The sequence below is a fragment of the Hyperoodon ampullatus genome, assembly GCF_949752795.1.
Source record: "Hyperoodon ampullatus genome assembly, chromosome: 3".
Classification (NCBI taxonomy): Eukaryota; Metazoa; Chordata; class Mammalia; order Artiodactyla; family Ziphiidae; genus Hyperoodon; species Hyperoodon ampullatus.
The window spans coordinates 14,664,415-14,686,024 of NC_136916.1; the positions used below are offsets into that span (position 1 = coordinate 14,664,415).

The window sequence follows — 21,610 nt, forward strand, 5'->3', positions numbered from 1 at the left end:
AAGATTTTAAACTCACCCAACAAAATAACTCAGTTTTCAGATTACTTTTGTTTCTTTTGCTACCGGTGTGCACAAAACCTACTTAAAATTGCTTAACGTAAAGCCTATGAAAATGCAGGTAGTGAAGGAAACAGATGTTCTTGCCAAAATTATGCTAATTATATTTAAGCTGTGTTCACTTGTCAGACAGGTTCATGATTATAAACATAGTTTAAAAGTAGTTGGTGGTGAGGCCAATGTAAGCTCTTTTTTTTTTCTTAATTAATTAATTTATTTGGCTGCGTCAGGTCTTAGTTGTGGCACGCGGGATCTAGGTTCCCTAACCAGGGATTGAACCCGGGCCCTCTGCATTGGGAGCGCAGAGCCTTAGCCACTGGACCACCAGGGAAGTCCCAGTGCAAGCTCTTAAATAGAAGTATGTATACATGCTTCATTGAAATAAAATCATATAATGCATTAGGGATCTTATGAAAGTTTTAATGCATTATCATTTCTTACACTTGATATTATTTTTGAAAGAAATAAAAATGTACAAATTTTTTTTTTTTTGCGGTACGCGGGCCTCCCACTGTTGTGGCCTCTCCCGTTGTGGAGCACAGGCTCCAGACGCACAGGTTCAGCGGCCATGGCTCACGGGCACAGCCACTCCGTGGCACATGGGATCTTCCTGGACTGGGGCACGAACCCATGTCCCCTGAATCGGCAGGCAGACTCCCAACCACTGCGCCACCAGGGAAGCCCCAAATTTTTTTTAACGCTGCAAGGTTGAAAGGCAAATAACAAGATACATTGATATTATCCAGAGCACTGATTCATAGTGGTCAACTGGGGAATTCATTAAAATGCAGATTCTTGGGCCCCATTTACCAAAATTCTGTTACAGAGGATTGAGGATTGATCTCAGGAATCTAAAAATTTTAATAAGTACCCCAGATGATGCTATTGCAGAAAGCTTGCAGGCAACATTAGAAATACTTGTTTTGTACAAATGCAATTAATTGTGCATTTTGTACAGATGTTCAGTTATACATTTCTGTGTTCTACCTTTTACATCTTGAAAAAGTGAAGATGGGTTTTAAAAGTGACTGTTACTATACCCTTTGCATTATAAATTTAATAGAATCTAATGTAATGGACAAGTTGACTAGCCATCCACTGGTGAATTTGCCATATAGAACTCCATCTGGAAAATAGACAAATATTTCTTCAGCTCATGACCGATCTCAGGAAATAGAGAAGCAGATAGACGTGAGATATTTGCCCATCAGGGATTATATGAGTTGGCTTCTGATCTCTCCTCTCATTTGTCAGTCAAGTTAATGTAAATGACCACTGTCATCTAAAGTACGTTTGGCAAAATTTATATATATTTTTCTCGTTAAATCTCTGTTTTCCACACTTTGGTTTGATTGTATCTAATGTGTATTCAGAGGATGAATATTCCTTAATGTGGGTCCTTTTATTGTTGGAGGATCAAGTCATTGCAATGATATTTACTAGAATAAAACTATCAGTACCCATCACTAGGCCTCCCAGATAAGGGGCATTTGAAGAGTCCAATCAGAAAAGGAAGAGAAAGGTGTGGTTGGGAGGGTGAAAAAGCTGGAGAGTCCCAGAGTTTCACATACCCTCACCCCAGGAAATGATTTTCCATATTCGTGTGCTGGAGCTTATCCTGTATCCCCTGGGGGTCAAGACTGTGTGGTAGACAGGTTAACGCCCCTTGGTGAGGCTATTCTGTATGTGAATATGCACATATACACTTACACAGAATGACATGCTTATAAGGATGGTGTATGTAAAATCTTATAAGATTGGTTCTGTGCCAAGGTCTTGGGATTATATTTTTTATGTTGTATAAATTCAGTTCATATGCAATAATGTTAGTGAGGTATTGGCATAGTAAAAAAAGAATATAGTTATCCAAATAAATGTTGCACATAAAAATTAAAAAAAAAAAACTTAGGGTCAGTGGCTTTCTTAGAAGATTATGATAAGGATAAATTATGTTATGGACATTAAGGCTAGCAGCTATATGAAACTACTCATTTCTGTTTTCTCTTTTTCAATCAAAACTGTCTCTTTGATCAGATTTTTTATAGAAAAGATGTGCAGGACACCCACACGTATAATGCGGAGCTTGACAGACCAGACATAAAGATGGCGACACAGATCTCCAAGATCATAAGCAATGTAATCTCTCTTTCTTATCTTGAGAAGAATTGATTTCTCATTTTTGCAGGAGACAAAGTGGCTTTGGTTGTTGGATGGTTAATTTAGTTAGTGAAATTAATCAATCTGAATTAATGACATCTCAGTTTTTTCATCTGAATTATCCATTTCACTATGTAAATTATTTGGATATGTGCAGAAACTGATCAGACTTGACTTGACCATGGCTCTGTTGTCATGCTTTTAAAAAAATAAATACTATTCAGGCATAAGATAACATTCAAATGTCTGAGCCTGAGAATCAAGTTTGTCATTCGTCTGGTCCCATATTATCTCTCACCTTGTCCCAAAGAACTTTACTTGGCCTTGTTTCCATCTTGTTGCTGTTAATTGTGCAGGTTCTCTTTGGTCAGCATTTACCAATGCACATTTCCTATACATCATGGCTGTTTTTATCTTCCCTAAGACATCCTTCTTGGTTAATACCATTTTACTTAAACATACCTTACATCCTGATTAAAAATGATTACTTAACTTGAACCAAATATTTGAGTAACATAGGCTATACTCGACTTAAAAAATCAATAATTATTTACTAAATTCAACTGCATGTTAACCAAACAGGGTTAGATCAGTTCCTAACACTAAACAAAGCCAGAAGACATCTGCATGTAGAATGCAGGGTCTCAGTTATCTAGAAATTTCTCCTGGATAACATAAACACAATGATGATGATGACTGGATTCATGGACTCAAACTTAGTAATTATTTTACTACAAAAAAGTTGTTTTTATAAAATCAGTTTCTTCTTAGCAGTCAGCATTTTAGTATTTGGTGAGTTGTAAGGAACATTTTATGTGGACTGAGGGTCAGTTTTATTTTGGCTATTATCAATGTAATTTTTCATTGGAAAGTAGAAATGTTCAACATTCTCTTATTTATTCATTTTAGGCTGAATACAAGAAAGGGCAAGGAGTAATGAATAAAGAGCCTGCTGTAATTGGAAGACCAGATTTTGAACATGCTATGGAAGCTTCTAAACTTTCTAGTCAAGTAAGAATCTAGTGATGATCCCACAATGATTTTATTCAGAGATTTTGTTTCTAGCAGCACTGGAAGATATTTTACTTTAGGTAATGTCTTTAATTGCAAGAATACGTAAAGATAATATTTCTGTAACCATGTCAGATAGGATTACAATAATTGTAAATTTCAGTAAGGGATAAAATAAGTCCAATTTTAAACATAAAACTAAGTTTTCTTTTCTCCTGGCTCAAATTCTAACCTTTTTCTATGAGTTCAGCCATGTTGTCACATTTCCTAGGATTTCTAGAATTTAGCAATAGTCATATCAATTAGATTAGAAGAATAGTTAAATTTCTATCTATACACGCATACACAGAACTTTTAACTTAGTAAGAAAAATAGCAATTTTCTCAATTTTTAAATGCTTTAATCACAAAGTAAAAAAAGAGGTAATCTAAATGAAGAGAACATTGAAATCATAAAAAGGATCTGAAAAAGTGTAAAGACATGCCATATTTTTGGCTGAACGTCTCAATAGATAAGAATTTCAATTTTCCCAAAATTAATATATAAATGTCATGCAATTTCAATTAGAATCCAACAGTTTTTTTGAAGTATGGGTAAATGATCTTAGAGTTTGAATGGAAAGGAAATGCCTGAGAATAGCCTTTAAAAGTATGAAAGTGAAGACCAGTGAAGGAGAACTTAAGTTGTGAGTTACCATAACATAGTATAAAACCACTGAAATTAAATCAATATGGGATTGATATAGTAAGAGATAAAATAATCAGTAGGATAGACTAGGGAATCCTGAAAGAGGTTCCAATGTGTATAAGAATTTAATATATGATAAAAGTGTTGGTTCAAGTCAGTGGGAAAAAGTTGTATTAGTTAATAAACGGTGCTGACATAACTGGCCATCCATCTGGGTAAAAATAAAATTGGACCTGAATCTTAAACCATCTACAAAATGAATTCCAGATGGATTAAAGATGTGAATGTAAACCAAAAAAATTTTTTAAACCTTAAAAGAAAATCCAAGAGACTATATACACCACATAGGGATAACAGAGTTCTTCTTAAAACTGGAGAACCAGAAGCTACAAAATAATAGTTAGACATGCTTGACTATGTAAAAATTAACAACTCTTGTAATGGAAAAATGTAACATTTGCAAAGTCAGTGATAACAGATAGTAATTTTTATGCATGTATAGTGTTTTCAACTTTGAAAATGTCCATTCCTCAAGTTGCAAAAGTCTTAATTCGATTATACTTCAAAATGGAGAGATGTAAAAGAGGAAAACTGTAAAATCTAACTGAAGAACATAAAATACTATCTGAAAAAATGAAAAGACCTACTATGTTCTTAGCTTTGGAGGGCCTGAGAAGGGCCGTGACTCCAAGCTCTTCTGAGCCCAAATAACACTCATTGAAGAGCAGGGAATATTGGCACAGACCTGGCAACTCTTCCGGCATCGCTTTAGATTTTCTGACTTCTTACAATTTCAGCCTTTTCTGGGGGCAAAGAGTTCCTATCGGTTGTGTAGGAGAAGCGGCAGATTCTAGAGAAGCAGTACAATTTGGCTGAGTAATTAAGAAAATGGGCTGTGGACCTGGACCCTGAGTTCCTGGTCCTGCCGCTGGCTCACTGAGTGACTTTGGACAGATGGCTTAATTTCTCCATCTGCAGTTTCCTGGCCCGTAAAATGGCATGGCAGCAATACTGCTTCTTAGGGTTGTTGTGAGGATTAAATGAATTACTGTGAGCAGCTTAAGACACTGCCTGGCCCATAGAAACACTGCATCATTTCCCAGGAATAATTTTACTGTAGCTATTCAGAATAGTTTTCTACTCTGCATTTTTTACATGAATTCATGCACAAAATGAAGCAGAGATAGTAGACTGGCCCTTAGATTCTGGTCTTAAATTCATTCATTCACAATCTTATTTGAGAGTCCTTAGAAGAAAGTTTTAGTATTTGAGTTTTTATTTTCACATTTCAAATGCAGTCACCAAAAATCCTACCATTTGATCCTACCTGGGTTCTTAGGCAGACTTAAAAAAAAATCTCAAATCATTTAATAACTGAATTATCAGATGCCTAAGCGGATTGTAATTTGCAAGTTACATTATATCTGTCATCTTTGTTTTTTTATGACATTTTTGCTGATCTCACAGTGTACAAACTCATTAGAAAAGGGAAAAACTGGGCAGATGAATATATAGGACTTCCGGAATGAACTTGGTATGTTCATTTGTATTTTCAGGTGCATTGACTAGAAATAAAGGCAGAAAGTGTAGTTTCTTATTTTTATTGACAACTTTGGAGATCATGTATTCTCTTGCTCCTAAGCTAATGAGATCGTGAATATAGGAGCCCACGAAGGCAAGTAGATACATAGAAGGGAAATAATTTAGGAATGCAGTAAGCTGGGAAGCTAGGGGCAGGATGCAAGACACAGAACAGAAAGAGTAAGAGAGCACCCAGATTGTGAGAGGGAAGGCGATGACGGGGCAGTGCCCATGGTGTGCAGAGATAAGACACCCCTGATGAATAGACAGAAAGAGAAAGCGAGAGGGTACAATTCTTCCATTTTACCTGGAAACTGAGCTCTGTGGGATTGAACCCGGAAAAAGTAATGGAAACAAAACTCTTCCTATGTTAACTTGTACAATAGCTTTGCTCCCATAGTTGTAAAGTCTAGGAGGCACATAAAATTATGGTCAAGTAATTAAAAGAAAATCAGTGAAAAATGAAAGTGAAATCTCATGTGCTAAGATAAAGAGATGGGTGTATTTATAAGTATCTCAAATATTAGGGCAGTAATTATTGAAGTCATCATCTTAAAAAAAATTCTTCTAAGAGTGGTTATTTTGTTTTCATATTCATAGATCATCTTAATTTATGAATTGGCATTTGTCTATGTGATGAATGGAATTCCTTTAGTTTTATAATATCAAAGAAAATTTTGTATTTATAGTAATTAGTGTTTCTTCTAAAATTGCGTTTGATATTTTGGTAAGAGAGGGTTTTAAACCTAAACATTACTAATTAGATTGATGTTAAAATTTAATAATAAGTATTGTCCTTAAATTGTAAAGGGGTATTAACTGGTTTGGAGAATCTCCCATTCTCCCTTCTGGGCAAGCACTCTCCCTTCCAACCTCCTTCCACCCAACTTTTGGCTTAAATGTCACGTCTTTGACTTGCTGATTTAAATTATATTGCTCTGTTCCCCTTTATTCTGTTTTTCTTTATAGTTCTTAACACAATGTATATTAGTCATATAAATGTATATGTGTGTGTTTTAAACATCTATTCACCACCACTCAGCAGGCTCTGTGGGGACAGGGTTTAACGGCGGTAATGGCACAGATTAGGCTTTCAAGAATTACATAGAGACTGATTAAACAAATTTCTCTAGATCATTCACATTTGGTTCAAAGTCAGTAAGGTATTATTTTATTATGAAACTAAGGGCAGAGTATATTTTGGGTAAAACTCAGACTTAAACACGTGGATTTTATGATGAATTCTACATAAAACTCTGTTTTTACTCTCTTCCTCAACAACTTTTAGTTCAGTTTCATCCAAAATTGGAGGGAATTGATGCCCATGGATGTGTGGCATTATGTTGTTGTTTACTTTTCATTTTCACTGATAATTAAGTGCACTTATCCAATTTTCCACTTCTTTCCTAGCATATGTTTCTGTGACTATGATGAAAAGCTTTCGTTCAGGGTCTGCTTTTTGTCTGCTTTTCTGGCACTTTGTGAAACTGAGCCACAGGTGATGTCACCAAGCCCAGCACTCCTTGTGCTGAAAGCTTGAACTACTAAGATCGGAAGTCAGGCTTTGACTGTTGAAACACAACCCTGTTCAGATGCAGTTATGAGAAACTAGGTTAAGTTCTATCATTGCGGTTGAGCAGTTCTAGTGTTTTTTTGTAGTGTGTACCTCTGAAAGTTCTGCTAAGTCTGTTAAAATTCTTTATAAAACTTTTAGGAGTTTCATCCCATATACCTAACCTATATTTTTTTAAAAGTTGGTAGTCATTAACTTTTAGATATGATATTCATAATGTGAATAAAATCAGTCATAGGTATAACTTTTCATTTGTTTCCAGTGATTGATTTATGTATAAGGGGTAACATTGTGCCTTAAAACCATAGCAAAGTCACCCAACACCTATTTCCTCTTGTCTCAAATGGTCTTAAAACTGGAAGGAAGATACTTTGTTCCATGGTTGAGTCACCCATTGTAATGAAAGGAAAGCATTACCCTGATCCCTTAGCAGAAGTGAGTGTGCGTGAGCAGGTGGACACTCAGATGTGTGAACTGTGGGTTGAAAGTAGGATAGAATGTTCAGTGTGTATGTGAAGTTAGTGAGTGAACCAGTGAGTGAACCAAACTATTTGGCTATTTTCTTAGTTCATTTATGTGCAAACCTTACAGCAACATAAGAGACAGTTGGTATCAGTGTCTGGTAAATATATTTTTTATGTAATTCAGTTATTTTACTTTCTGGTTAATTAATGAGGGAAACTCTTGCATTTTTGTTCTTTAGGTATCTTTTAAATCAGATCACACAGAGTTCTGAAGGTTAAAATAAGATAAATTTCACAATACTTCGCTTATCATTAAACTCATTAGAAGTAACTGAATGACAGATATACTTTAAATAATTATTCTCATGCTACAGAAATAACCTGGAAAGGTTAGACAGCATTTTAAAATTCAAATTTTAGGGTGTGTAGCCCAATGCATAACAGTGGTAGAAATCTTTAAGAATAAAGTTCTCATAAAAATCTATTACAAGGCTATTGCAAAATTTGGAGACACCATGAAAGTTACCTGGTCCTGCTTTTCAATGGAAGAATCCCTTCTCAATGTAATCCATCCACTTATTCATTCAAACAAAACAGTTACTGAACCAGATATTACATGCCAGACACTATGCTTGGGGTTAGATTTTCAAGGGTGAACAGAACAGATATAGCCCGTGCCTTCACCAAGCTTAGAGTCTAATGGGGAAGACCAACACCAGAGACAGTTTTGCAGATAATTGCAGCAATGTGTGATGGGTGACCAGGTAAATTTGGGGTGCTTCAAAAATATATCAGCAGTAAATATTATAGTTTAGAGGGTCAGGGAGGGCTTTCAGAAAGAAGTTACATTTGGGCAGATGCAAGATGTGTAGAAAATTTTCAGGTGAACATTGGAGGAGGTAGGGAGCAGTGATTTGAGCAGGAAAGCAGAAGGGGAAAACAGAGCAGGAAAGCTGTTCCACTGGTGGACAGCTCAGCTGATAGAACATTTTCCTTATAACCAGCAGAAATCTCGTTGGCTACAATTTCACCTATCAATACTAGCTTTACCTTTTGTAGTAGAACAAATGCTATTTTTCTGTTTTTGCAAATGTTTGAAGACAGTTACCACCCGATTCCCAAATCTCTTCAGTATAGAACTCTTCAGCATAGTAAGTGATGTAGAGTATGCGTTAGATAAATAATTCTTGAATGAATGAATGAATGAGTAAAAGTCTGGCAGGAGCTATAAAGTATGATACAGATGCAATATGTTATTTTTGTATCTATTGTCTTTCATTTCCTGTTGCATTTTTTTTCTTCCTAATAGGATGTTGTTCAAACCAATTTATCGATGACTGTGGAGGGTGTGTGTCGGAGGAACAGACTTGGGAAATTAGAAAAGTATTATATATAGTTGCAACACCTACCTCAGGGTATGACTCATTCTGAGTCCTAATAGAGAGTTGATTGCTTATCATTTTCTCTTTAATTTATATGTTTCTTTAATAAACGTATATTAAGTGCCAAATCCATTCAAAGCACTGTGTCAGGCACTAGGGATACAACAATGAATAAAAATCTATTTCTTGCTCACTGTCTAATGGGAGAGCAGACATACACAGATAATTCAAATATGTCCAAAACTTAGAAAATAGTCTAATCTTATATTTCCAGGGAAAACTCACCTTTAATAATAGGTTAGTATTACTAAAAGTGTGTCTTGTAAAACATCAGGTGAAAAAATGCACGGTTCTGTTTGTATTGAAGTATTTAAATCTAATCAATTAATCCAGCTGAGCAGTGCTGGCTTCCATCGAGTTTTCTTTCAATTATTCATATTCTTCAACCTCAGACATCGTGAGTGTCTTAGTTATGTATTAGCTAAATGGCAAAAATAGGTCCTATCATCTTGAGCATGGGGAGCCCATCAGACTGCCTTTGTACACCCCATAGTTCTCAGCACAGCTACACTAGGAGCAGACACAACGTGGAGGGGTGTGTTACTTGGAAATTCATCTGACACAGAGGGGACAGCATACGGAAGGCCAGAGAGGTGGCACATGCAGCATGTTCAAGGAGCTTCAGAACACGAGGATGGCCAGAGGACAGAAATTAAAGGGGAGATTGGAGAGCTGGGAATGCCAGGTCCCACTGAACCTTGTAGCCATGTCTGGGATCCTGGTCTTCATGCTAAGCCCAATAAGAAGTGAGTTTAAGCATGTATGTGACTTGATCAGGTTTGCTTTTGGAAGAGATTACTGACTCCAAGCCTGATGGAGTGTGTCTGGGTCATATCAGCATTCCCAACCTCAGGTAGGAACTCATCCTAACTCATGGCAGGAACCCAGTGCAGGCTCAATGTTTAATGAATAGAGGAAGGAAGGAATCATTACAATGTAGATTCATTACTGTTTTTCAGAAATTATGCATTTACTTGGAAAGTGTAAATGCTACCAGGTTATCTAACGGGTGAGAATGTGTCAGGTTAATTTCCAAGTGACACTTCCTTCCATGTTGCCTCTGGGCTTAGTGTAATTGTGCTGGGAACCCCAGGGGTGGGTACAAAGACAGTATGGTGGGCTCTCTGCGCTCAAGTTTTGCCTTTTAGCTAATACATAACTAAGATACTCATGGTGCCAGAGGTTGGGAACTGTGAATAACTGACAGGAAATGATGCAAGCCCATGTTACATAGCAGAATCAGTTGATTAGATGGAAACAGCTACCAGCTGAGAGTGTCTACGGCACTGTGGCATCAGGCAGCATGTTTTCCTCAGTAGGTGGAAAGTGTTGGTGAATCTGGCTGAATCGGGAGTGCCATTCTAGGGGAAGTCAGTTCAGAGAATCTACGATCATCATTAAGTGAATACCTTTCAGGCACTAAAACCTAGAAGAGACAAAAACACAGATAAGAATACTGTGAAAAATGCCACAGCAGAGGAGTGCTGAGGAGTGGCATTGTGTGTTTAGTGGGGGGATCAGGTAGGGAGAATCTTGGCTTTGGTGCCAGCTACTGTGGAAAGTAGTAAAGGAGCTCTAAATTTATTCCATTGGTGATGTTGGCCCTGATTTCAAGATAAAATAATTTTCTAAAAATCAAAGTTTTTCTTGTTTTAGGGAGACCTTGCCTGTTAATTAGAATGAACGAGATTTTGCTTGAATTTATAAGGTACACTGAGTATCAAAAGTTATTATTAGCAAATGGAACTGCAACAGAAAATGTTCCCTGTGAACCATCTTGACATATTTTCCAAATGTGTTCCCACCAGGGTTTTCACAAGCTCCCACTCGTAGGTACGCGGCATGTGTCCCTAAGGGAGACCATCACCCAGTACACACTAGATTAAAAGAGGTAACATGAGCCATTCCCAAACTGCTTTTTTGTAAAGGTTTCTGCAAGGCAGAGATTAGGACGTAGAATAAAGGTGCATTCTGAATGTTGTAAGAAAACAAAATAGTGTAAGAATCATTATATAATAAAAATATTACAAGAAGACAAAAGAGCTTACTTTTTTTGCGGTACGCGGGCCTCTCACTGTCGTGGCCTCTTACGTTGCAGAGCACAGGCTCCAGACGTGCAGGCTCAGCGGCCATGGCTCATGGGTCCAGCCGCTCCGTGGCATGTGGGATCTTCCCGGACCGGGGCACGAACCCATGTCCCCTGCATCGGCAGGCAGACTCTCAACCACTGCGCCACCAGGGAAGCCCAAAAGAGCTTACTTTTGCTTTTAAGATTTGTGCATCCTTTTCTGCCTACAGGAATAAAAGCAGATGTGAAATGAGACTAGCTATTTTTGTTTTATTTTTGTAAAGAATTTGTATATATATTCTAATTAGTTATCATAACATACATTCACTTATTTCTCTATTCATGGAGAAAAATATAGTTCTACACGATAAGTTGATAATCCTTCTTTTGGTTGCCTTAAGACGACTTAAAAAAAAAAACCCACAGTGAAGATTGGAGATGGTTCTGCTGCTGAATGCAATTGTGGAGTTAAAGCAGAGAAATGAAAAATGACATTAAATAGACCCAGGATGTTTCAGAAAATGTAATCCCTAACAATGAGGTTTTGAACAAATGGGAAATGATGAGAAAAACCATGGTATGAGCTATGTCCTGCATTTGGAATAATTCTTTTAGGAAAATTAATATTCAAATTCTGAGATTTAGGACCCATTTTCTAAATGTGGTAGATGTTAAGACATTTGTGGTCTTGATTTCTAACTGATCATAAATGTTAGGAATGCAGAAGTGGAAACTGACATTTAAAAATCCCCAGATTTTAGTATATAATTCTTGTTAATAGGATTTGAGTTCATGCCTAATTGCATTTATGATCCATGTTCAAGTAGAGGTGCTTTTTAATTAAAAAAAAACCCTTTATGCCTAATTAAGCTTTATATGGGGGTTGGGGGGGTGGGAGGGAAATACCAGGAATTTAAACTTTTGCTATCATACATTTTTAAGGTAGCTTTTATATGATCTAATTAAAAATCAAACGTGTTACTTTGAAAGCTTAAAGGTAAATGTGCTATTTAATTTATCCTTTTTGTTTCTTTTACGGAAGGTTAAATACAAAGAAAAATTTGATAATGAAATGAAGGATAAGAAACATCATTACAATCCTCTTGAAAGTGCTTCTTTTAGGCAAAGTCAGCTGGCCACTGCCCTAGCGAGTAATGTAAGTTACTTTCTGCCTCATGACTTGTAATTCACAGAAGATTATTTTCAGTATATTTTGATTCTTGTTTTGTCGGACTTGGCTGTGTGGTACTTGTGATACTTAATCAAGATCATGTAATTTCCAAATAATTTTAGAAAAAGCTGAAGCATATTTTCTTGAAGCTTTTCTGAGAAAAATTTCATATTGTAATTTACTATTAATGGTTACTGATTATTAATTAATTAATAAGTAGGAACAATATTGCTAATAAAACTATTATAGCCGATCAAGAATAGAAATAGATTATATAGTTTTTCAGAAAAGTAGTGTGTAGTATCATAAATTAATATTATGACAATAGTTAACTCATATAATTATGCATGAAATAGTGCATATTGTAAAGTATACCTGGTGCATACTAGTTTATCCTAAGGAAATTTCCAGAAATTGTACTTGAGATGGCTTACAATTTCTTTCTTATCCCTTATGTAAATTCTGTGAAATACCTCTCCGTAAGTTTTGTTTTCATTTCATATCTTTAAAAACAAAGTTTCAATTTATAAGAAAAGATGGCTTAATTTTTTATTAGAATTAGGAAGAGTATAAAAAAAGAAACATGGAAAAAATCAATTACTTTGCTATAATTGAATGATGTATAGAGTACCTTTTTAAATGTTAAGTTTGACTATTGTTGAACTGTTGCTTTGTTAGAGCATTTAAACCTTTCAACTCCTGTCATATCCTTGGGACTTGGTATTTTTTATTTTCATTAATGTTTAGAAGGTATTGTAATTTGTGTTCATTAGCCAGCTTTTGTTACCAGCAATGGAAATAGGTGTTTCTGTCTTTTAGGACCTTTGGGAATATCATAATGATTTATTTTTCTTATTTGATTATTTTTGTGTGTGTACAAACGTAAAGCAAATAGAATTGGGATATACTTAAAGGAACCTAGAGCGCAGTACTGAAAGCTCAAGGTTTAGAATCAATTGCCTGGATTTGAATCTTGCTCCACCACTTATTATGCTTTCATCTTTGTGCCTCAGTTTCCTCATCTGTAAAATGGGGATATTTAAAGTATTTACCTACTAGGATTGTGGAGATTACTTAATACATATAAAGTGTTTAAACAGAAGAGTTTTTACTTGTTTACTTACTTACCCAGTAAGTGCTTGATGTTTTCTATTATTAACATTTTATTATTATTATTACTAATATTATTATGTTTCCAAAGCAACTGATTAAAGAGAAAAGAAGCATTCCATATAGTAATAGGATGAAAACCACCAGAAGCTCTAAAATAGACACAAAATATAATTGAAAGATGGTGGTAATTTCTAAAGAGTAAAGTTTCTATTTTCTTTATTTTTTGAAAACAGAATTTCTGTTAAAGTTACTTGATTCTGTTAACATCACCCTTTCTGACCACGTAAACAAAAGGAGTTACCAAAATATTTTCAAGTCCCTGTAGTTTTCTTTTATTCATTCCGTAGTAAATGAGCACCATCTAGTGGCTCCTTGTAAATTCATTTGTCAATTTCCCATTAAATAATACTTTGTTGTGTTTAAAATAATAATGGCCATAATGCAAAAGCGTAATATTTTCTTCTCCTAGATGGTATTTTGTTCCATGTTATTTTCATAGGTGAAGTACAAGAAAGACATTCAAAATATGCATGATCCAGTTTCAGATCTCCCAAACTTGTTTTTAAACCACGCTTTGAAAACCAGCAAAATGCTCAGCGGAGTAAGTGGTCATTTGTTGACAACTGTAGGTGTGTGAGTCTCTGGAGCCGATGTGTCTGCAGTGCTCATGAGCACACCTGCTTCCTTAGGCGAGCCCGGCCTTCACTCCTCCCTCAGTAACTCACTTAATGAAAAGTAGTGTCTTGCTTAAATCCCACCCAGGCTGTCGCTTTACAAAGCTAGCTCTTTAATATTTCTTGAATACAAACTTTCTTGTTGAACAGCTACCCTTCCAAGTGTTTGTACGAGCGTCCTTTCTGTCTTTCTCCTTCCCCTTTCTTTCTCTGTAGTAGATCGAAGGCACTTGGAGGTCATGCTCTTAAGTCAGGGATCTTTTATTTTGTACAGGCCAGAGCAGAGTGTCTGGTATTCAGTAGGTAGCATAAAACTTATCTTAGTCTAAATTATATCTTCTTTAAAAATAAATTTCAAGGGCGTTTGTGTTGATGCTATACTTTTATGAAGGTTTCGATGTTTTCTTCAACGCAACTAGGAGGAGAGGGTGATTTCCTCACGTCCTGATGAAAATATCTGTGTCCACTGCCAAGTGGTCCATTCCATCAGAGCTCAGCTCTTACATGCTGTTTCCAGCACGCAGTGCATCTGAACCCTGACTGCACTGGCTCTCATTCCTGATGACCCTGGCTCACCTGTGCCTGTATTTCCTACATCTCAGAATGGCCCACGGTGATGATGAACTCTAATTTGACCTCAAGTTATTTCTATACCTATTTTAATAATTACTCAAAAATTATCCATATTTATCATATATCTGCTTTGGATCAGGCACAGATTTGATGGCAAAGTATTGATATGTTGGCAAAGAATGTGAAAAAGTGAAAACAGTCATCTTCAAGAGATGTACCCACGGTCATGCATGAGAAAAATCTGTAGTCAAAACCTGGTTCCCAAACCATTAAATAATGAGATAACAGCTTCAGTTCAGGTTAAAAATGTCTACACTTGGCTTTGATATATTGAAACTTCTGTTCATTACTTTGTAATCCTCTTTTCTTCTTGAAACATAATCTGCGTGTAAATAATTTGTATTCATGGAGATTAATTAATCAATTACTTATCACTGGTCTCTGGAGGAAAAGCAGTCCATTCTTCTTTCCTGTCTGTCGAGCAGGGATGAAGGTTGGGAGACTGTCAGGCACAGAATTAGACTCAGTCCCTGGATGCTTAATTCATGGTGTCCTGCCATTTCAATGCTTATCCCCTCCTCCTCTGCACACATGCCTCTGTTCCTTGAGTGGCTCTGTTTGAATTATACATTTTCTGCCACGACTCGTAGGTATGCTTCTAAAAATCAATATGTTTCTGTGCTCTGAGCCTCTGCTTTCTTCATGTTTAGTCTTTGCTCATCCAGTTTGATCATTGCAGTAGCATTTGACCTGGGACTCTTTCTCATCCCTATTTGGGTTAAATTTCCTTAGGACACAAGGTTTCATGTATAAATAAGCCAACAAAAATATCATGGTGGTAATTCAAAAATTTGGTAGCTAGAAAAAAGGCATGCCACTCATAGGCAATATTTCTTTTAAAAAATATTGACCTTGGGCTTCCCTGGTGGCGCAGTGGTTGAGAGTCCGCCTGCCGATGCAGGGGACGCGGGTTCGTGTCCCGGTCCGGGAAGATCCCACATGCCGCGGAGCAGCTGGGCCCGTGAGCCATGGCCGCTGAGCCTGCGCGTCCGGAGCCTGTGCTCCGCAACGGGAGAGGCCACAACAGTGAGTGAGAGGCCCGCGTACCGCAAAAAAAAAAAAAAAAAAAAAAAAATTGACCTTTATTTTATAATAGTGGTGAAAAGCAATAATAGTAATTGTTTCTATTTTCTCTTCAACAGAGAAAACCCAGCAAATTTGTATATTCCACTTGTTTTATATACCACTTATAAAGTTTAAACCTTCATTCAGGTTGCTTTTGCCTGGATTATAGATTTTTTCCTGTTCAGTGATAGAATTGTGATTGAACAATTACTTCATGGAAGAGAAAGTTTGAGCCAAAAAAGGTGTTACTCTGAAGTTTCTACTTATTTAAGTTGCACGATGTTACACTGGCTTGAATTTATTGTACATCAGAATTGCCTTCTTTTCAATTTTAATGTAAAGAGAATTGGGATTTTGTTGATTTATAAAGGCAACTTAATTTTATTAAAAGATTGAGTAAGGGAATTCTTAAACAGACATTCTGCCAGAATTAGTTGTCAGTTTGGTATAAATGGCTGTTTTTTAAAGACCTCTGAATGTCTTTGATATAAATCATAATTTAAAAAATTATAGTGTGTACAGTAAAATTAGTGCCTTATGAGTTTTTACAGCCATACTGATTAAATTTTTGAGAGAACATTTTCCTTTGGAAAATAGAGCTCTATTAGCTTTCAGTTTCTTTTATAACTGCATAAATTAAAAATATATATTGTGTGTTACTTTGTATAATTCCCACTAGGAGGCAACAGAGACTATTATATAAGAAAAAGCAAGTATTGGTAATCTTTTGCAGATCTTAGTTCAAATAGGGTGGTTTTGTTTTGGTTTTAAAATAGGAGTGGGCTTCCCTGGTGGCGCAGTGGTTGAGAGTCCGCCTGCTGAGGCAGGGGACACGGGTTCGTGCCCCGGTCTGGGAAGATCCCACATGCCGTGGAGCGGCTGGGCCCGTGAGCCATGGCCGTTGAGCCTGGGCATCCGGAGCCTGTGCTCCGCAGCAGGGAGAGGCCACAACAGTGAGAGGCCCGCGTACAGAAAAAAAAAAAAAAAAAAAAAATAGGAGTTTCTGAAATTCTCTGTAACTACAATAGATCATTGAGTTAGGGACAGTAGTTTTTGACCTTTTCTCAGTATATACCCGTTATCCCAGACTTTATTAGTTCTGGATTTTAACTTAGTAATGGAATGTATCCTAGCTTGTTACATTCAGTTCATAACTATTTTATAAATATATATTATAAAATAACTTGTAATCAAATTATAACATCTCTAAGTATACTGTTATTCTTTGAAATTATCTTTTTTTAAAAAAATTAGGAGAGAAGCCAAAATTTATTTAGAGATTGTTCTCTTGCGTCAAGATGTACTATGTGAACATTTTCATGAGCTTCCTGGGGCTGCTATCCTCCCTAATGTATTCTGGTTAGAGTTTTGGGAGACACATGTCTTAGTTCCCTAATTGGCTGAAAATGCCTCTGGGGACCATTGCTGCGTACCCAGGGAAAGCAGTTTTCATGTGTAGGCCGCTTGGACCTTCCATCCTTCCCATCCCTGGCACTGGGCCTTCTTCCTGCTTCTCTCTCAGATCACTGGAGCATCTCCTAAGACCCAAATGTCCTAGCTCTTTCCTGCTGCCTTTCAAATGCTGCTTACCTCTCCCTCCACTCTACACAAAACTGCCATTTTCACTGAAATCCTCATTGTCTTAGGAGCAGCAAACTTTAGCTTAAGTCTCTGTAGACGTGAGTCTTTGAGAGTTACCATTTACCTCTAAAAGTCTTTGAGAGTTACCATTTACCTCTAAAAGTCTCTTCCAAATAGGCAAAATAACTAAGTGTCCAAATCTCCAATGATAAAAATCAGGAAGCAATTTTTGTCTTATTGCTGCCTGTTGTATTTAGAGTCCTACACTTGCCAAATTTGGCATCCTTATCCATTCTGGTCTCTTCCAAATTCACCCTTTTTTTTTTTTTAATAAATATATTTATTTTATTTATTTATTTTTGGCTGCGTTGGGTCTTCGTTGTTGTGCACAGGCTTTCTCTAGTTGCGGCGAGCCGGGGTCACTCTTCATTGCGGTGTGCAGGCTTCTCATTGCGGTGGCTTCTCCCATTGCGGAGCACGGGCTCTAGGTGCGCTGGTTTCAGTAGTTGTGGCTCATGGGCTCTAGAGCGCAGGCTCAGTAGTTCTGGTGCACAGGCTTAGTTGCTCTGCTGCATGTGGGATCTTCCCAGACCAGGGCTCGAACCCGTGTCCCCTGCATTGGCAGGCAGATTCTTAACCACTGTGCCACCAGGGAAGCCCCAAATTTACCTTTTTGTCTGTATGTCTAAATAATGTCTTAATCCAGTTTCTTCACCTTAAAAATGCAACCAACCATACCCAGATTCCTCAGTTTCTCTTCCAGACACCTCCTACCCTCTCCTTTTAGGAAAATTAGTTGAATTATTTCTCACCCTCTCATTTTCCTTATGAACCCCAATCTTTCTCAGGGCTGAACCATTGTATGCAACTTATTTTTCTTTCCTGACTCCAGCTTTCCGTTCCTATGTTCTTTCTTCTTTTCTTTCCTTCTCTTCTTGTAGATGAAATTAAATACATTTCTGTTCTAGAATAAGGGCAGGACAAGTTGCCTTTATTTTGCCCACTTTGCCTATTCACACAAGTCACGGGTTTTCTGTTGTCACTCTTCAGTGTCGCAAATCTCTTTTACATTGTGTTTACAGCCAGTTGTCCTCTGCTTCTCTTCAGTGTTTTAGATGCTGTTCACATTGACCACCTAGAGCTGGTCTATCTTGCTTTGTCGGTTTAGCGCAGGGTCAGAAAGCTGTACAACCAGCCATGGGAACCTGGTGGTAGCTTTGCAGTTCTTGTTGGCTTGCATTTTTTCAGTTTGCATTCCTAAGTATTAGTTGCTCTCATCAGCCTGTTTTTTTCTGACTTTATTTTCATGTTCTCTATTTTAGCGAGAGTATAGAAAGCTTTTTGAGGAAAACAAAGGCATGTATCATTTTGACACGGACGCTGTGGAACACCTGCACCATAAAGGCAATGCCATGCTCCAGAGTCAGGTATGAGACCTCCCCAACCCAGACCCTGTAACACTCACTGCCGGGCACCTGAACCGAGAATGTGCAGCTGCTGGAAGGAATGTGCGTCATGAAAAAAAATCTCAAACGCTACGCTGTCTATATTTATTGGGCTGGGGAAGCTTGAACCATGTTTCATATGCAGGCATTTCATAATATTATAGTTACTATACACAAGTTAACACTTACAATATATGAGTTAATTAATTAAATGATGATCATATCTCATAATTTCAATTTTATAGTGTACTGATTTGTCATTTTGAGCTGCAAAAGTAATTTTCCAGGCACAAAGTTCATTATAATTTCTCAGTTCAATTATAAGTGCATTAAAAAGGAAAAACTATCTTACCAGTGTATTCTACGTTAATGTTTCTTTTGACTATGAAATTCTATGTACTCTCTGAAAGAAATCTTTAAAAATATCTTTTTCCTTGAACACTTTAAAGTTGATAACTTTTTTTTGGTTCTGAATTTCAATGGTTGCAAAAGATGTTATTTCTAGCATCTATTAAGATAAAATTTTACATCACTCTTTTAAATGTATCCCATGGAACATAAATTGCATAATGATTTGATATCCACCTTCATTTATTTAAAAAATATACAAACCAGCTCTCCTTTAAGGTTTGGAAATGTATGTGTTTTTCTCTTGTGTTCTTACTTTTATTTCGTTTTCCCCACAAAATTTTATCCTAGCATAATGTGTTATTATACTTCACACACTCTCATCGATCATTCTATTATACTTCTCTAAAACAAAAGTAGTCCCAAAAATAGGAATTTAAAAATTTGTTATATTTCCTGCCACCACAAAGTTCTAAGTTTTGAAAAGGTTCTTTTGGATTTAATTACCATTAAAATTATTATTATAATACAACTTAAGAACTAATTTCATAAGTAATTATTATACCTAAGGATTTTAATGAAAATACATTTCTGAGTGAAATGAATCATGATCAAAACTTTTCTGTGAATTTAATTTAAGAAGGTATATTGCTAAAAAAGCCGACCACTCTGACAGCTTACAGAATATAATTCTAGTTTTTGTTTTCAGGAGATAGAAAATATTGATCGTTTTATAAACCAAAATAAGATGGGGATTGGTTGTAACTGCAATAAATAATTCATGTTATGATATTATTAAATAATGCTTAGTGAAACTGAAAGAAGTCACATAAAAGCTCTGTGTGTGTGTTTCACTCAGTGTCTACGGAAAAATTCAGCAGTCCCAAAGAACACTGTCTTTCCTTTGTCAGAAAGAGAGAATCACAGCTATGTTTTTCTTCTTGCCCATGATTTACTGCTAGGCATTCAAAGTTATCACGGGGATCTCTCTCTCTCTCTCTCTCTTTTCTCTCTCCTTTTTTCTCTGTCTCAGCCTCTCTGTCTCTTTGTCTTTCTCTCTATATATGTACCTATACCTGTGTGTATAACATATGTGTTTATATATGTAACCCCACGTATATGATACATATCTATATATCCCAACTGTCTAAATACTTATACAAGTCCTAGAACTACATTATTTAGTTCTAAATCATTTTTATCCCTTAAAATTTTTAATATATTACCTGTTTACTTTCATTGTATATCATTAACCACAGAGAACCCAGTCATCAACCTAAATGGCCAGAAGAATGTGATTTTAGAAAATAGGGTGATTGTTTTGCACATATATTTATTTGACTTTGCTCTATTTGTATAAGGGCTTGTGAGCTTTATGTGCCTTTTATACTGTTTTTCAATGAAGGTTAAGTACAAAGAAGAGTATGAGAAAAATAAGGGGAAATCGATGCTTGAATTTGTTGAGACACCATCATATCAAGCTTCAAAGGAGGCTCAGAAGATGCAGAGTGAGGTGGGTCCCTTTGTTTTGTTATCAACTGTTTAATGCAAATTTGATGTTTTATCATTGAAAGGAACCAGTAGAGTGGTTCAGAATGTTTAGTGGGTCCAGAAGAAAGTACACTGCAGTGGTTGGCTGTTTCTGACATTAGGTGTAAATCAGCTTTAATGTTTAATTGCAGTTATACATTTATTATATGCTGTGGAATTAACTTACGTTGTGGACTGTGTGGGTCTTTCATTAATATTGGCTTTCAATTTTTGCTATTCTGATTTCTGGTATTGTCACTAGGGGAGAATTATCCTTTGCAGAGGCTGAGACATGTTTTCCTTTAAATTGTAGCCATTGGCTATTAGATTTTTAGGCTCAGCAATTATGTTTCTGCTCATCAGGGCTTGAGGAGAAAGAAATCTTCCAATGGAAAATATCTTTGAACCACATTTATACTATAAAGATTTATACTCTATAATTTATTCTGTATAAATTGGCAGATAAATTTTATACTAGAAAAATAATATATCTAAAAGTCTTAGACAAAGTTTGATGTGAAAGATGTCTTTAAATGCAGGACCAGTGAAGTAGATACAAGAGATGGTTCTTATTCCTAAGGGATAAGCTTGACCATGTGCTTCTTTAAGAGCTTCCCACAGGTAAAGCTAAGTATGAACTCAGGAAAAGCCACTAATGTTTTTGTTATAGCCTATAACTAAGCTTCTCTCACTTTCTTCTAATGCCAGATGTAGGTTTAGCCAGTATGTTTTCTAGAGGAAATCTCTAAATCTGGCTTTGAAAAGTGCTTTGTCTTCTGTTCCACAAATAGAGCTCTCCTATAAAAGCATACTTCAGTGTTTTTTTCCATTTTCTAGTCATATACTGGTGAGTTCAAGTCATCGTCAATCTTCCTTAGTGAGTTACTTCTGTCAAATAATTTCTTTTTCAGAGAAGGGCCTTTTGAAGTGAAAAATATGAAATAAATAAATGTACATATATTTGTATTTCATTTCTTAGAGTCACTTTTGGCCTCAAAATGCCCTAGATT

General features: G+C 36.3%; 1 protein-coding gene across 2 annotated transcripts in view; it reads left to right on the forward strand.

Annotated features, from left to right (window-relative positions):
- NEBL (nebulette) overlaps window positions 1-21,610 on the forward strand; it is a gene marked incomplete at its 3' end in the record, with an annotated part of 349,160 nt that overhangs the window by 271,658 nt on the left and 55,892 nt on the right. The window contains exons 6-11 of one of the 2 annotated variants that reach the window (XM_079700817.1): window positions 2,092-2,193; window positions 3,124-3,225; window positions 12,083-12,196; window positions 13,824-13,925; window positions 18,600-18,704; window positions 20,476-20,583. The exons of the other annotated variant lie outside the window; for it this stretch is intronic. Coding sequence (XP_079556943.1) covers window positions 2,092-2,193; window positions 3,124-3,225; window positions 12,083-12,196; window positions 13,824-13,925; window positions 18,600-18,704; window positions 20,476-20,583 — 633 coding nt within the window. The remainder of the gene's footprint in view (window positions 1-2,091; window positions 2,194-3,123; window positions 3,226-12,082; window positions 12,197-13,823; window positions 13,926-18,599; window positions 18,705-20,475; window positions 20,584-21,610) is intronic. 2 annotated transcript variants of the gene reach the window in all.